The sequence below is a fragment of the Neofelis nebulosa genome, chromosome 1, assembly GCF_028018385.1.
Source record: "Neofelis nebulosa isolate mNeoNeb1 chromosome 1, mNeoNeb1.pri, whole genome shotgun sequence".
Lineage (NCBI taxonomy): Eukaryota > Metazoa > Chordata > Mammalia > Carnivora > Felidae > Neofelis > Neofelis nebulosa.
The window spans coordinates 131,862,727-131,880,874 of record NC_080782.1 but is presented as its reverse complement, the minus strand read 5'-3'; the positions used below and the strand labels follow the sequence as shown (position 1 = coordinate 131,880,874).

Below are 18,148 nucleotides of genomic sequence, written 5' to 3'. Positions count from 1 at the left end.
AATCACTTAATTTAGAAATCATCTGTCCTTAAAAACTCAGCTTATGAAAGTATGCATACTTAGTTTGTGTTTTGGTAGTGTAAAAATATTTTATTTGTGAATGTAGTATAAGTAAGAGGCACTGCTGTGGGACACACATACAGACATGAAAATAAATTCCCATGCTCCTACTTGAAAGCAATGTAAGAATAGACAATGAAAATGCGTTAAAGATTTCTCGGGAAGGAGGGATGGCCTTCCCAGAGAATGTTAACATTTGAGCTCAGCATCATGGAATAAGAGAAAGTTCACCGGATATGCAGGGAGAGAACTTGACAGGTGGCAAAACAGCACGGGCAAAGAAATCACACTTGTGAAGATATGCGGCAAAGAGAGAGAATGTCAGAGTAGGGAGACTGGCAGGACAGAAGGCTAAAAAGGGGGTTTACAATCATGCTGTGTAAAGTGAACACTGACAGTTACTATGTTATTGTTGCAAGGTTACAGATTCACTCTGCCTTGTCGTGATGGGGCTGAGATTCTGCGAACCACATTCTTGCCAACTGGTCCCTTCTTAGGTTATGCCAAAAAGGGCACCAAAAGCAACTGTAAGGTTAGAGGAAGAAAACACTTCCTGCTTTATGTTTTTTCTTGTGGGATTTTTCTTCCTGTACTACCCCAGCAACACGTCTTCACCCTGTGGTGGCATTTCTTTCATGTACCAGAAGATGAATCCACTTGGCAGTTTTCCTGCCTCTGTGATACCTTAGTGCTTACTTCTTTACCATTTTAGGTAAACAGTTAATTGGCAACAATTTCTTATATTAAATTCTGATTAAATATCTGGAGTGGTTTCTATCTCATGACTGAACCTTAACTACTTCAGAAATCATTAAGAATTCCTAAGCAGAGTAACAACTCATTAAAATCTGTGATCTAGAAAGAACACTGGTAGACAGGTAGAGAGGAGGATGTGTTGAAGACAGATTAGTGAGTTTTGTACCCTCTAACAGTTAAGAGGCAAATGAAATTTTTAAAGACCCAAGTAACAATGTACAGAATGAATGTCACAAAACTGTGGTATGTTGAGTTTTTATTCAAGTTGCTATAATAAAACAGAAACTTTACTACTACACTTACTATATATTCCCTCCTTTCTAATAATGGGATTCATGTAATCAAGCTTCCTTCCTTTCTTATAACTAGCTGTTAGGGCCTTCAGCATTAAAACTGAAGCTGAATCACAACTACACCAATCTTTGTAGATCTATTTATTTTTTTTTCTTTCTTCTCCTTGGACCTAATTATACATCTTGGTTTTAACTGTATGTGTCTTTTATTGAAAGCCATCCCAAATCCTTTCAAGTGATGGATACATAAGTAATTTTTCAAGTTTTTCTTCCCTGTAATGAAATTTTACATTATACAGTTAAATAACAATTTTTGTCTTTGGGCACGAACTGATGCATAAAAATAAAGTTGATGTCCCACATGATGTTTAAACCCAAAACCAAAATTTAAGCACTAATGAAAAGATGCTATAGTATATCTAATTAACAATACATGACAATAAAACAATTTTAGCTTCAGGTGCTGGGGAAAAAACTTTCCAGAAAATTACTAACATATTTCAGTACCTCACAAAGGAAGAGAAGTGAGGCCACCAAGACTGAAAAAATCTCCCTTATCCTTTTCCACACCATGGATAACTTATTTCTTGGCTGAGAAGCAGCATCCTTACTTTCTTTTCTTTTTTTTTTTTTTTTTTAACGTTTATTTATTTTTGAGACAGAGAGAGACAGAGCATGAGCAGGGGAGGGTCAGAGAGAGGGAGACACAGAATCCGAAACGGGCTCCAGGCTCTGAGCTGTCAGCACAGAGCCCGATGTGGGGCTCGAACTCACGGACCGTGAGATCATGACCTGAGCCGAAGTCGACCGCCTAACCGACTGAGCCACCCAGGCGCCCCAACATCCTTGCTTTCTTTCCACTGTTCTGATAAGGGTTACCAAAAGATACCTAAATGTAATCTCTTTCCTATGTACTATTTTATATTGGAGCAAGTACTGCTCAAGCTTACGCAAAAAGACAAAATGAATGTTGTGTTTGGAGTTCTGCAGTGAGTCATAACCTTGAGATAAGAGAAGAGGGAAGCAAGCAAATCTATTTGATACACAAGTCTCAACCATCTAATTTGTCACTTTGGAATCAATATGGCTATATAAAATCACAAACAAAAATTACCTGAAGGATTAGAAAAATCCAACATGCTGGTGGTAGGCTGCAGGAGATCAGGGCTGCTGGAAGAGAGTGTTCCAGGAATAGGCATTATAGCCAGACTGTGCCTGCAGTGTCTTGTTCCCACAATGCTGTCATCTTGCGACTGGCTCAGGCCTCCATCACTTGAAAAAAATGTCATACATCACTTTAAAGTAATTGAGAATTCTTAATGGTAAACGTTTCTGCTATCTGTACACTAAGGCATAATGGAACCAATTCAGAGTGGTGATTTAAAAAATTATATATTACAGCAATTTAAAAATAGGACAACTATAATAATGAATACACTTATAAGTTAAATTTTTAGGATAAATAAATTTTAAGTTAAACCTAAGAAATTCTACTATATCATAAAGGTGTACTTCATAATGCATCATAAAGAAATAGTCACATTGAGTTTCTGTTGGTTTGGTAAAGCAATTAAATCTGGGTGTGTTGGGAGCCTTTAAGATTGGCCAGTTTCAGTAGACACTAATATATGTATCCAACAAGGCACAACCACACCCCAACAAGGTTCACACTCACAACATAGTGGATGGTGACCTTTTAGGCAAAGGATGCAGCTGGGTCTAAACCCAAACCAAAAAATGGCAGGCTGCAGAAAACAAAGGGACCATATCTGAGTGACAAAGTAAGAGAGGTCTTTAAACATATGAACAACCGGAGAACTGCCCAAACCAGTGATAACTGGGAAAAGATAAGAGGAAGATGGCAAACAGAACAGAAAACAATGGGTATATGTGACAAGTACAAAGAAGAAAGAAGAGGGCCAGAAATCAATATAAAGGAAAAAGAATTTTATAGTCTCTGAAGTTTATTCGAGGACACATTATTTCTTGTGTGATGTCTCAAGTCTAATTACTTGGCTACTCCCTAGATGAGAACATCAAAACTACAAAAGAAAGCAAACCATCTAAAGTTAATTCCCTTTAAAGTTTTAAAAAATATCAATCAAGTGGCCATATGTAAGCAAATAAAGCACTCTTAAAATACTTTAAAGGTGTTACAGAGGCAACTCTAAATCCATTGAAGAGAAAAAAATCAAAAGAAATATAACTGTTACTTAAGTTTTAGATACCCCCAAAAGGTCTATAAAACAAAGGATAAATGAAACAGTCCTATATAAAGGACAGCAATGAAAAAGATTTCCATTAGCATCAATGATCAAAACACCATTTGTTTCTAAGAGTTAAACCAATTCTTAGGTTAACGTTAATTCTTATCTATGTTTTACTCAATGTAGTATTCTACCCAATACTTGTTACACATATAGAGGTATCACAGAATACTTACCTATTATCATGGAATGCATTAAATGAATGGTATGGGATACATCCAGAATGTTAGAGGAGTCAAACACAGGACTTAGGCAGATAAGGCAACTATACAAGATGAAGTGTGGAGTATGGTTAAATAAACAGCTAAAGAGCTGCTGCTAGTAGCCAGACAAGGAAGACAGAGCTAGGACAAGCAAGACTGCGGAGGAGTTAGGGAAAAGCATGAAGACACGGAAGAGAGCAAAAGTAAGTGTTTCAAGAGCCAGCTATGCATAACCTGGATAATTAGCTACATGACCTCAGGGAAATTTGTTTCTGGACCTTGGTTTCCCCATCTAAAAATATAACTAATACTCTCTCTCCCCCAGGACTCCTGTAAAGATTAAATGAGGTAATGTGGATGAACATTTTGGCTCAGAGGAAAAAACAATTCCAATTTTGAAGAAGACAGTGAATTACTTTTACTGAAATTAAAACAAAACAGTACAAAACTAGAAAGTACATTTTAAAATTTTAACAGGCTTTCGAATTTAATTGATTTTTGAAAACAAATCTGCCAATTTTTGGACACAGACGGTCAAGTAATTAAATCCAAAGAAACAAACTGTTAAAAGAGGTTAGCTGGTCCCATTAATAATCAGAGTAGAATCAAATGTAATTGTGTTAAAAAGTTATAATATTCTACTAAAGGGAACTGGCTGCCTTAAGTTACAGTAAGATGGAATTCACTATAAGACTAAGGAAAGTGTATGAAACACTAAAAGTCCTTATCTCTTTTACTGATGTTATTTAACATTACCTCTGCTTTTTAATAATCAAAGACAGGACACTGTAGAGATATATTAATGTAAAGGTGGTTACAAATTCATGGTAATTAAGGTGTGAGCATGTATAAATGAAAACTATACTAATGTTATTATGTACAACCCATGCTATGACACGAATGAAACGGTATCTAATTGGCAAAATATCCATGCTTGTTTGGAAGCTGAATTGATAAAGCCCGTTTGCAAATATAGTAATTACATCATTTCTTACCAAAACAGTCTCCTGAGAAGATGATGCAGTAACAGAAACAACATACTTTTAAAAAATTCCTCAGTAACTCCCCAACACTAACTTTACTTAGAATAAAAGTATATTTTAGTTTCACATTATGAAACTAAGAAGGCTACATAAACACCTGTATGCTAATAAAAAATAATCCCAATGTTAAAAGCAAACAAAGTATGCTGACAAAAAAAAAAAAAAAAGAAGGTGAGAAAAAATAATTTCTGATAAGCAAACAAGACAGTCTACTTCTGGGACTGTGTTACAAAGAATAATATTAAGCTGTTATATAAGCAATTTGTGGTTAAAAAACAAAATAAAAGCTGAATGATTTTAAAAAATAGGACATCAGATTTGCTTTTTTTTCCACTGATGTTATTGGAAATTAGTAACTATTTTTCTACTTCTAATGTTCAGGAGAATTCTTTCATTTTAAAATTATGTCATGGTTAGGGATTTGGGGAAATATCTATTCTTAATCTCAACTATTTGTTCCTTCCTTATTTTAATATTCTTTGTCTCACAGATACACATACTCTTTCTTACAGTATTTCGAGGACAATTCTTAGAGAAGTGAGTACTACAAAGGCAGAGACCAAGAGCCTTTTTCAAAGAGCCTTGACACACATATGTTCAGAATTGTGGAATTAGACTCATTAAAATTTTTTCTCACTTAAAAATATTTAAAGTAGAAAATTAAAGAAATATAGTGAACAAACAAGGAAGAAAACAATTACCTATAAAACCACACCCTACACAAAACCACAACCAACAGTTTTCCTTTTTAGTTATTTTTACAGTATACATTACAATCTAATTAAACAATCCCCTGTAGCTGGACTTCTAGGGTATTTCCAATTTTGTTTCATTATAGGTAATACTACTAAGAATATCTGTATATAAATCTTCATCAATTTATTACTAGAAATGGAATTGTTGAATTCAAGGTATAAACATTTTTAAAACTCTTAATCAAAAAATGCCCAGGGAAACCTGGGTGGCTCAGCTGGTTAAGCCTCCAACTCTTGATTTTGGTTCAGGTCATGATTGTCAGTTGGTGGAATAAGCCCCAGATCCAGCTCCAAGCTGACAGCCAGGAGCCAGTTTGGGATTCTCTCTCGGCCCCTTCCCCAGCTTGCACACACTCTTTCTCACTCAAAATAAATAAATAAAACATTTTTTAAAAATGCCCGGATACTTGATAGAAAGGTTGTCATTTCCTATTTCTTTTTTTTTTTTAATGGTTATTTTTGAGAGACAAAGGGAGCAGGGGAGGGGCAGAGAGAGAGAGAGAGAGAGAGAGAGAGAGAGAGAGAGGATCTCAAGCAGGCTCCACACTGTCAGCACAGTGCCCAACATGGGGCTCGAACTCAAGAACCATGAGGTAGTGACCTGAGCTGAAATCAAGAGTCAGACGCTCAACTGACTGAGCCACTCACGTACCCCATAATTTCATATTTCTACAGCAGTTTGAGCTTATTATTTGTCTTATGTTATCAATTCAGGCCCTGATTATTCTCCTGTCAATCTGTGATAAAACAAATGATACACTGTTTTTAAAATAAATTATGTGTCCTTGATTATCATGGATGTGGAGTATGTGACTCAACATTCTTTGCCTATTTTTCTATTGAAGTTTCAGTGATTTTATTGTGTACCTATTAAAAATCACCTGAATTCATTTGTAATGATTAACTGCCAAGAAACAGGACACACATTCATTCTCAAAACTGCAAAGTGACCAGTCTGACAAATCAGTTCTCTGCAAAAAAAAAATAAATAAATAAATAAAAAAACCCCAAAAAACTCCAATGAAAACCTTTATGATTTCTACTAAAATAACATATTTTTTCTGGTATTTATATGGCTGAAATTATTGGCATTTTACTTCACTGAAACGTGTTTAGAAGAGAGAGCCAGTTTAATATTAACACCTGATGTACAGTATTTTACTAATGTTAGCATTCACAGCAAACAGCCTCTGACTGGCAAAACAGACTCAATAAATACTTGCTAACTACTAAAAGAAAAAACAATTCCCTTCTGAGTTAACTACTTCTACAAGATATTTCATTTTGAGACGCACCAATACAAAGAAATAAGGCTTGAAAACGCTCAAACGATTGTTCCTGGCCACCTTCCTTTCCATACCTACTATAAGCAAAGACAGAATCCAAGAGGTGAAACCAATTCCCACTCCCTGAAGGAGATACTATGGAGATGACAGACTGATTTAGCTGCCTGAATCTTGAACACAGCTACTTGGAATCTGACACTAACGATCTAAAGTCCAGTACAATCACTGTCCTATGGTTCTAGACGACACATGTCACAATTATGCCTCTGTTCAAAATGAAAAACAGTTAAAGGATACATTTATTCTAGATCAAATCCACCAGGGTTTCTAGAAATGGAACTCGGGGTAATACCTCCTAAGAATTCCCTTTACAAACTCTTTTCTTTTTGGTCCTCCATTCATTTCCCTTTTCCCCAGTGCTGTCATGCACACTTCCGGTCATCCAAAACTGTCTCCCATCTTTACAATGTAGGCTAGTCCCTCTCATATTCTCCTTACCTCCCATTTATGAGAATAAGACTTCTCTTACTGTGTTTGCTGTCCTGCTGTCATATGACAGTATGCTCAATATTAAAAGAATTTTGCTACTTTAAAGTTAGGATTTTTACAATCTGCTTGCCTCTAGGAGAGCAGTCAATAAGAAAGAAATGAGTGACAATAAGCAGAGAGCTCAAGATGCTTTAAATTAAATGAATTTAATTAAATTAAATTAAATTTGGGGCGCCTGGGTGGCGCAGTCGGTTAAGCGTCCGACTTCAGCCAGGTCACGATCTCGCGGTCCGTGAGTTCGAGCCCCGCGTCAGGCTCTGGGCTGATGGCTCGGAGCCTGGGGCCTGTTTCCGATTCTGTGTCTCCCTCTCTCTCTGTCCCTCCCCCGTTCATGCTCTGTCTCTCTCTGTCCCAAAAATAAATAAATAAATAAATAAATTTAATTTAATTTAAATTTAAATTTTAAATTAAATTAAATGAAGAACAAATGTGTTACCTGATTGGAAGTAAGAACTCAAGAAGAAAAGCATGTTGAGATCAGGCAATCTCTGAGATCTTGAACACTATAAAAGCTGAGAGTTGACATTTACCTACTTCCAAGTTGTCCCCTAATTAGTGTCATTATTACAATGACAATGTGCTATACTGTCAACCCCAATACACCAAATACAACTAACAGAGCTTCTATCACTTCCTACTATGACACGATGAAGTCCATCACTTTAGTATAATATTCAAAGTCTTTCATAACTCAGCTCTTCCCTATCTCTCCTGCTTCATCTCTACATGTACACCCAGAGTCTATATAACCTACCGAACTTGTTCCTGTCTTTGTGCACATCAAAACATTTATCACCCTGTAATGCACCATTTGTCTGCTTTCCCTTTTTAGATTACCAACTCTTAGAGGACAAGAAACTTGCTCTATTAACCTTCCTACATTTCTATATTTGAACACTGTCTGTGCCTTGTGTGTATAAGCATGTGGAGAATAAAGGGTTCCTGATACCAATGCCTTAAAAGTAGTAACTACCTCTTTTCAGCTCTAAAAACCACAGAGCATAGTGCTGGGAACTATAAGGAACTAAACAAATATTTGATTATGTTTTGCTTAAATGTTTTCTTCCTTTTATTTTTTTTCTTCTCTTTCTTTTACTTAATTCACTGTGTTAATTTATTCAACAAATACTGAGTGCCTACTGATATGCTAGGTACTGAGCTGGATTAACACTTCTGTGATTGCTTTATGAAGTAGATAATGTAAAATATACAGATATAATATATACTACACCCATTCCCATCCACTTCAGTGAAATGATTTTCTTAAGTACTTTACAGACCTCAAATTACATTTCAAATCACAAAGTTTCCTTCAGTTTTGGTGACATCTCATTTTAGAAACAAGTAGATTTGACTAAAAAGGTCAGCTTTAGAATTCAGGAAGGAATAAATAGTGCAATAAGAGAAAGATGATTTAGAAGACAAAAAACTAGCATCCGCAAATTTATCCTCAAGTTTTAAGATGTTCAAATTTGGGAGCACTTGGGTGGCTCAGTCGGTTAAGCATCTGACTCTTGGTTTTGGCTCTGATCATGATCTCACAGTTTGGTGATTTCGAGCCCCACTGCCAAGGCAGAGCCTGCTTAGGGTTCTCTCCCTCCCTCTCTCTCTGCCCTCCCCCACTCACACTGTCCCTGTCTCTCTCAAATAAACTGAAAAAAAAAAAAAAAAGAAAAAAGAGAAAAGATGTCCAAAGGACTTAAATTAGATAAAAAGTACACAAGAAAAGATTTTGTAAAATAAAATGGTCAGTCTTTCCTAAAATTCAAAACAAAGCTACTAGAAGAATATATACTCTAGTAGTGGTAATTTCATGGAAATGATGGAAAGATACTAAGATTTTCTTATTTATGGTTTACTTGAAGATTTTATAATGCGTTAGTTGTATAAAAAACAAATTGACCCCAAATTCCCTTCCCCCAAATAAAAACTTTAGAATCAACAGGAAAATGTCTACATTACTGAGATGATTATACCTACCTGAACAGTTTTGGAGGCAGGATACTAAACCGTGTTTTATCCAAAATTTTCCTTATTTTGTTTCTTCCAACTGAAACAGTATTTGCTTTTATTTTCTTATTTCCTTTCTCCTGTGATGTCTGTTCGATATCTCCTGGTACATCCTGGATTGAATGGCGATTACTTTTTTTTTCAGCAATTTTAGGAATATGAGGAACACCATATTTTTCTTGTTCAGTCCTACTAAGTAACTCTTTGAACACTGTGTAAATAAATAAAGTTGTCATTTGTTTTATTCTCATTAGCAAGTTTTTACAAAAACAACAAATTTTAAACATAAATACAGTCACTTTCTATTATTTGGCCTTTCACAGTCTCATCCACTAAACATTATGAAATCTACACCATGCTTCATCAGCTATACCAACTTATCTCTTCAGTTTTTTTTAAGATTTTTAATTTTTTTTTTTTTTAATTTATTTTTTGGGACAGAGAGAGACAGAGCATGAACGGGGGAGGGGCAGAGAGAGAGGGAGACACAGAATCCGAAACAGGCTCCAGGCTCCGAGCCATCAGCCCAGAGCCTGACGCGGGGCTCGAACTCACGGACCGCGAGATCGTGACCTGGCTGAAGTCGGACGCTTAACCAACTGCGCCACCCAGGCGCCCCTTTAATTTTTTTTTTTTTAACATTTTTATTTGTTTTTGAGACAGAGAGAGACAAAGCATGAACAGGGGAGGGTCACAGAGAGGGAGACACAGAATCTGAAATAGGCTTCAGGCTCTGAGCTGTCAGCACAGAGCCCGACAAGGGGCTTGAACTCCCAGACCGTGAGATCATGACCTGAGCCGGAGTCGGCCGCTTAACTGACTGAGCCACCCAGGCGCCCCTAAGATTTTATTTTTAAGTAATCTCTACACCCAATGTGGGGGCTCAAACTTACAACCCTGAGATCAAGAGTCACATGTGCTACTGACTGAGCCAACGAGATGTCCTTTAAAAAAATTTTTAAAGCAATTTCTACGCCCAACATGGGGTTTGAACCCAGGACCCAGGAATCAACAGTCACATGCTCTACCAACTGAGCCAGCCAGGTGCCCCTGTCTTCAGTTTTTATAAATGCCTATACTTCTGATATAGGCCAAAAGGGAAAAAAACAAAGTCACTGGCAAAAATGAAAAGGAAGTAGGCAGGCCGCATGTTTGAAAAGTTCAAGGCTTCCTATTTAGCAATATTTGCTATGTAATAATAATAATAATAATAATAATAATAATAATAATAAGCAATATAGCTGCTAATCCTCTCAGACTTTATAAAACCAGATATTTAGATTCTATTATTTATGTTATTTCATATCATAATATATATCACTTGATATGAGATAGAAGTACTGTAGTCATGTTGTTTTGTAAAATTTAGCCATTAAAAAAAGAAAAAACAAAAAAAGAGTTTTGATGGACCTATTTTTGCCAGAAATAAACAGTACTAAATTTAATAATAAATAACCATTTCCTCAAGGTCACATTTATGAGACTCCTGTCACTGAGTAAAGCAGCTAATAAATTTTCACTACAGTGGTCTGAAGTAACAACCAATCATTCTTAGGTAACTTCAGGTCAACTGTAAGTCTGAGGAGTTATTTCATCCTTAAGAACAGTACAAGTGCACTTGAAGATTTGCCTATCTAGCGATCTCTCTGCCTAGATCAGATTTTTTTACCTTGTGAGAGGGGCTATACCTCCTTGGGATCAAGTGAATAAAAGAAAAATCCATAGAAGACTATGTATCTAGTAACTATTAGTGTCATCTTTTCCAATTAGGATAACCTCTATTACTTAGGTTTCATTAATGTCATGAAAATATTTTTCAGTTGTTTTAAATATGTGTTCTTAAATAAGACCTATCAACTACTAAAGGGGGAAAAAAACCCACTAAAAAGATAAATGCTAAGGCAGAAGGTAATTTCCTAAAAATTCACGGTGTCTGGGAGGGTCTGAATAAAAGAAAAATGAAGCTACATATTCTTGAATATGAAGGTCTTCAGAAGGTGCAGGTTTCAGTAGTGTTACTTGGAACCTTCATAAAAGAAAAATAAATTTTATAAATGTGCCCACTGAAAAACAGAGAATTGTGATCTTTTTTGTTGTGGGGACAAATCAATCATTTCCTTCAATATCAAACGAGTTACAATAAGATCCAATAGACAAAAGACTTAAAAGCTGATGCATTACAACACAAAATGGCTTGGTATTCAGTTGTAAAAGTAGATCATCTTGAAAGTTTCAACCAGGATGTTATCACATTACCAAAGCATACTGAAAGTTTATGAAAAGCACATTTTCTGCCTTCAAAATAATAAATATCTTTGGAGTCACCTTTTAAAGATAATTTGCTTGATTAAAATGCAACAAATTCCTTTGAGTTTGTTTAGAAAATTTTGTTTTATTTTAAGCCACGTGGTAAAGGTGAAAATGCTTTTTTGAGGTAAAATTGATACACATCCATGCAAAAAAACACTTATTGACCTACAAACACGAAGGCACTACACTATGCGCTCGCAGATAACCCCTACTGCAGAACAGTAAGTGTACAAAATATGGTACAGAAAGATCATAACCAGAGGAATTAAGAAAGCAGGAAAGGGAAAATCCTCCCTAATTAAGTTGCTGTAAGGTGAGTAGATTTTAACTAGGCAAAGTGAGGGGGAAGGAGGAATGACTCTAGGTAGAAGAAATCTCAAGTTCCAAGTCCCTGTGGTAAAAAGAAACAAAGAAAATTAAGATGACTGGAGAACAAGGCAAAGAAAGGGCCTAAAAATGCTACAGTGAAGAGCAACAGGAAATCTTTAAATGGGCAGCAGATATCCCTGCCTGTGGTATGTACATAAGACAACTCAAGAGTGTACACAGTAGCTTACATCTTCACTGGACTTGTGTATATAGTTATAAATAAAATTGCAGAAATTTTGATTTATAGATGAAGAGAAAATAATAAATTTTAAAAAATCAGTCAAGGTTCAAGACAAAAATTAATAGGTGAGCAAGTGTAATTACAATGCTATTAAAAAGCAATAGTAAATATATGAATCAGAAATGAAGGTGCCCAAGAATCAAGAAAAGTAATAAATTGGACTACATGAAGATTAAAAATTTCTCAGTCTCTAAAATTACGTACATATGTATACACACACACAACAAGCAAAGTCAAAAGATAACTTGGGGAAATATTTGCAACCCTTCGACTAAAAGATACTGGGGGTGCCTGGGTGGCCCAGTAGGGTAAGTGTCTGACTCTTGATTTTGGCTCAGGTCATGATCTCATGGTTCATGAGATCAAGCGCCACATCGGGCTGTGCTGACAGTGCAGAGCCTGCTTGGGATTCTCTCCCCCTCTCTCTGCCCCTTTCCTGCTCACACTCTCTCCCAAAATAAATTATTAAAAAACACACAAAAAAAGACTACAAGATATTGTCCTTTCTTATAACACATTCAAATACATCAATAAAACATGAGTACCTCAAAATAAAAATGGACAAATTACTTTGTAAAAAATAAATGTTAACCTTTGAAAAAAAAAAGGTGCTCAACCTCCCTCATTATTAAATAATGTATATGAATAAAAATAAAGTTGATTATACCTGTTGCAAAGGCATTCTTATATACTGATAAAGAAAGTGTATGTAGACTGGGGTAAACTTTTGGAAAGTGAAACTGCAGCACTGTTAAAAATTAATTCCACTATGAGAAATTTACCTTCTAGGTCTATCTACATAAGCATAAAAGTATACAGGATTTTTATTTCAACACTGTAAATAGCAAAAACTGAAAACAACCAAAAACACCCATCAATACATTAGCTCAACAGATTATAATGATATTGCAGTGGATTTCTCTGCAATAACAATTATACAAGAATTAAATCTGTATCAACTCCTAAGCAAAGATCCAGAATGCTATACACAGTATGGCTCTACTGTATACCTTTTTTAAATGTTTTCATTTTCAAAACATACACATATAATACTTTTATGAAAACATTAAAATGCTAATAATAAATTATCTGAGTGGTGAGATTTTCAAATGTTAGAAAGTTATGAAAGCCAGGAGGAATAGATGAGCTAAAATACCAAGGTAAAAAGATGGTAAACGGAGATTGCCTGATGTTTTCTTCTCTCAACATGAAGTCTAAACATGAAACGGGCATCAGGTAGAGAGACTCTACTAGAGGAAAAAGGATTTTTGATGGTTTCAAGTACTGGCATAAAAACTGGAATACACACAAGGCCCAAAGCAGTGATGCCTTCCTCCATGGGACATATCTACTCCTAAGACAAGGCAGAAGAGCTGGGGACAGGTTCGAAATTTCTTAGTCTCATGGTACTTAGGAGACAAAGTCACACAACAAGGAAGGGTGTGCAACCAATACATGACATATTTCTCTGCTTGGGGAGAGATGCTCAAGAGCTAAGTTAAAAAATCTCTCAAGGGCCAAATTTCTACAAAAAATAAGACAAAAAGCTACCAGACTCTGAATCAAAAGCCACGCCTTAGGGAAAAACTGGGAGTGAGGGTAGGAGGACAAGGCTGACAAAACAAAGTATAATTTCCCACAATCTCTCTGTGCTCAGAGACAAAGTTCCATTAGAGAAGGGGCCTGCATCAAACACATGACAAATCTCACTCTCAGTTTGAAACTTGGGTATAGTCTAAGTAATTTTGTAACCTAGCCTGACCCAGCTCAATTCCCCTTACCTTATATGCTTAAACAGAGGAAATGGCAAATCCTTTCTATGAGAAAATACTAATCTGCCTATTTGCTAAGGTTCCTTAGTATACAAAGTACAGCATACAATAAAAAATTGTAAGACACACAAAATAAGACACTTTGATAATAAGGGGGATCAGAGAATAAAAAGTAACACCCATTTTGGAATTAACACACAAGATTTTTGTAATAACCGTTATAAATAAATAAAATAGAGATAAAATGGATGAAAATATGGTTTTGAGAATTGAGTTTATAAGAGAGATTCAAACAGATATTCTAGAACTAAAAATTATCTAAAATGAAACTCTCTGTGTTCAAGGGCAGGACAGATACAGAAGAAAAGAGCAAAACTTTGCTTAAACCCAGGTCATTAGAAAATATCCAAACTAAAGCACAAAGAGAGGGGAAAAGGTCAAGAACACAACAGTCTGTAAAAGATGCATGGGACTCAATCTTTTAATATGTAAGTAACTGAACTCTCACACAGAAAGGAGGCAGAATGGCAAAGGCAATGCCTCAGGTGATGACTGCGACAAAGTTTTGCTATCTTTGTTTAGCCTTCTGTGGGCTGTGGTACAGTTTCCAAAGCTTTGCAGTGTTATCTCCACCTGTTTGCTCTGCGCCACCACTCAGTCTGCCTGGGACCCGAGCAGAGGTCCACTGGCATGCCAGTTCTCCAAGTCTCTGGTGTGCTGAATAGGATCACATCCATGCACACACACAGGATGGAGGTGAGCTCGGGATCTCATAAACAACTTTATGGAGTCGTCTTCTCTACCTCAGTTATCAACCTACTAACTTCCACAGTTCCTTAGGCTACCCTTTTCAGTCCTTTAGAAAGAAATTGCTGACTCTGGCTCTGTAGGGGCCAATGAGGAAGAAGAAAGAGTGTGGGGGGGGAACAATGAAGGAGCCACAGCTCCAGTGAACGGTGAAGAACGTTCCCCTCCCTCAGAAGTCTGGTTTGTGCAGCTGTATTGCTGCTTGGAGGCTGAGGCCTGACAGAATGGGAAAAAAAAGAGGGGGGAAAAACTGTGGGGATTCCTTTTCCCACTCCTCAAGCCAGGCTTCTCCATTTGAACCTTTACCAGTATGTACACAACCAGGTTTCAGCTTGCCTTGACTCCAGTCCAGTGTTATTGGAGTAAAAGAAAAAAAAAATTAATTAATTAATTAATTTACTCCTGGTAGTGGGACTTTAAATTTTCCAAGTTCTTAAATGATTCTGCCCACGTTTTACTGTTGAGCTGACTGGGAAACAAAGGGTGGCATGTGTTTACTCCATCTTACCTAGAAATGGAACCCTCAATTTGATTTTTAACTTCACAGATACAAGACAGTTACCTAACAGACTGTGTTTGATACTCTGGAACTCCTCTGGTTCTGTTTCTGTTGGTTCTGGATTACACTGACTTGAAAAAAGATTTTTTTAAAAATGTTTATTTCTGAGCAAAGGAGAAACAGAGAGTGTGAGAGGGGAAGGGGCAGACAGCGAGGGAGATACGGAATCCGAAGCAGGCTCCAGGCTCTGAGCTGTCAGCATAGCGCCCAATGTGGGGCTCGAACTCACAGACTATGAGATCATGACCTAAGCTGAAGTCAGACACTTAACCGACTGAGCCACCTAGGTGCCCGGGGATTACACTGACTTTTAAGAGAGCCTCACAATCTTTGATTGTTTGCTTAACTCTGTATTCGAAAAATTATTTTTACAAATAATAGGTTATTGGGCGCCTGGGTAGCTCACTTGGTTAAGCATCCTACTCTTCGTTTCAGCTGAGGTCATGATATCGTGGTTTGTGGGTTTGAGCCCCACATCGGGCTCCAGAGTGAGTGCAGAGCCTGCTAGGCATTTTCTTTCTCTTTCTCTCTCAAAATAAATAAATAAACTAAAAAAAACAAAAAAACAAAAAAACAAAAAACTTATTAAAAAAGACACAAATAATAGGTTACTGCTGGAATCCTCAAAAGATTTTTATGTTCTTTTGCCAGGCACCTGAGGTCCCAGGGCTAGAGCCAGGGCCAAAATTTGAGGTCTTTCCGAGTTGCTTAGAGTACAACCCACATCCACTTTAGAGTAAGCCATTCAAGGTCCCAATCTTCAACAAAGGTTATTATGCTTGAGCGTTCTGGCCTTGGTGGGTTCTAACACTAGAAACCTGTGATTTTATCCTGCAGTTCTTCCTCTCGGCTACATTCTATGGATTGATAATGACCCTGGAAAAAAAAAGACATCCTTTTGGGGTATGGTTTCAGGAGGTGAGAAGGGATATAACACATCCAGTTTTGTGTTCCTATCAAGTGCAGGATTCCAAAGCTTTAGACTTTTGCTAGGAGTCTACTGCCCAAAGAGGCTGTCTTTCAAGAGCTTTCCTGTACTGGTGAATGTCTGAGAGCAGATATGGCTCCAGTTCACGTCTTTCCAGTCCGATTCTCTCTCTGTTCTAGGTCAGGTAGTTGTTAGCTCTCTTTTTGGATTGTTGCACTTGTTTGTAACTACTTTTTATATTTTAGTCTACCTTTTCTGGTTATTCTCCAATACTGGAAACAGAAAGTTAAAACAAGTTTAATTCATTTTGCTCAGATTTCAGGTGCCCTTTGATTTAGAAGATTCGCATCCTTCTTTCACTCTGGAAAAGTCTCGGCTATTGTTGCATCGACATTACTTTACATTTTGTTTTTGTCATTGCTACCATACTGTAAGTCACTCTGAGTTACTTCTTTTTCAATGACTGTTTTTTTTTTCCTAATATCCTGTTCTTATTTTAAGGGATAACTCTTTAAATCTGAGCACGGTTCTAGAAATGTTTTTCTTCTCTTCCTTAAATTAACTACTTTCCTCAGATTCCATAAGCTCAGTTATTATGTTTCCCACCATGCCTCAATGATTCTTGTTCTCCTACACCTAGCTGTCAGTTTTAGGGGCACCTAGGTGGCTCAGTCAGTTGAGCATCTGACTTCGGCTCAGGTCATGATCTCACAGTTTGTGCGTTTGAGCCCCGCGTTGGGCTCTGTGCTGACAGCTCAGAGCGTGAAGCCTATTTCAGATTCTGTGTCTCCCTCTCTCTCTGCCTCTCCTCCACTCACACTCTTCGCGTCTCTCTCTCTCAGAAATAAACAAACACACAAAAAAAATCTGTGTTCTGGTCACAGTTTTCCTGTCTGTAGGTGTTCTGACTGTGAGCTCCATATAGGACAACTTAAGTGCTCATCTCTGCTTCACTGTAATGTCAGAGTTACCAGGGCTTCATTCCAGATACCACATCCATACTAAAATGCTCCATTTTTAAAAATGCTTTATTACTATTACTTTGAGATACTCTTTGGTGTTTTGCTTGGGATAGAGTTGGCTGACCATTCTCTGCCAAGGGTAAGGAAGGAGGTATTGAGGACATGGGCCCTCTTTTGCAGTACCACAACCTACCCTCTACCACATCCCATCTAGAGTTCTATTGGGCAAATGTCTCTCACCACTCAAGGAGTCCTGAAGTGGTGGCTTCCCTGCCTTTTGTACCTTTCAGATCTATTTTTTCTGTTTCCCATGGGCCATGTTATTAATCACCAAATAGTACTATCTTTATATTTTTATACATAATAGTATGTGATACCAGGTAATAATTATTACGTGAGGGCACAAAAAGTTCAAGGTCTTTGATCCTTGTAAGAGGCCTATGAAATACATCTGAACAAAGTCAAGCTTGGAGACACTAAGTCAGATGCTCTAAGAGACAGAGCAAGCTCTGCTTTCTTACTTTTTAAAATCAGAATCTTTTTGATTTAATCCAAAAGTTGATGTTTCTAGATACTAGTCCAAACTCCAGGAAACCCAGGAACTGTGAAGGCTCACTTATTTGACGCTAAACTAATGTAATATTAGGAAATTGCCAAAGGAGTTATATATCAGACTTAACAGGACATAATTCAGTAAAAAGGACTCCACTGAAAAGAGGAAAAATACCCAATGTTTCATTTTTCATTATGACTAAGTGCAGTATGAGGAGCAGTGAAAGTGAAAAAATAAAACATACTTCCTTTTCCATAGGCAGTTTTTAAATTCAACTCCTAGTTTTCAAAATGCAACCCAGATGACCTGAAGAAATTTTCCCCCCTAACTTCATTTAGACTCTTAAATTTTCTTTGATAATTTTCAAACTATTATGCTGTTTTTATTATCGCCCTTCTCAGAATTTCATTGAATACCCTATGGTA

General features: G+C 36.8%; 1 protein-coding gene across 15 annotated transcripts in view; it reads right to left on the bottom strand.

Moving 5' to 3' along the window:
- RAPGEF6 (Rap guanine nucleotide exchange factor 6) overlaps window positions 1-18,148 on the bottom strand; it is a 191,051-nt gene that overhangs the window by 48,691 nt on the left and 124,212 nt on the right. For all 15 annotated transcript variants that reach the window (XR_009257722.1, XR_009257730.1, XM_058716651.1 and 12 more), the window contains 2 exons: window positions 9,193-9,433; window positions 2,224-2,381 (listed from right to left, as the gene is read on the bottom strand). Coding sequence is in view for 13 of the 15 variants with exons in the window: in XM_058716651.1 (XP_058572634.1) it covers window positions 2,224-2,381; window positions 9,193-9,433 (399 nt within the window). In the remaining 2 variants the exon portion in view is untranslated. The remainder of the gene's footprint in view (window positions 1-2,223; window positions 2,382-9,192; window positions 9,434-18,148) is intronic.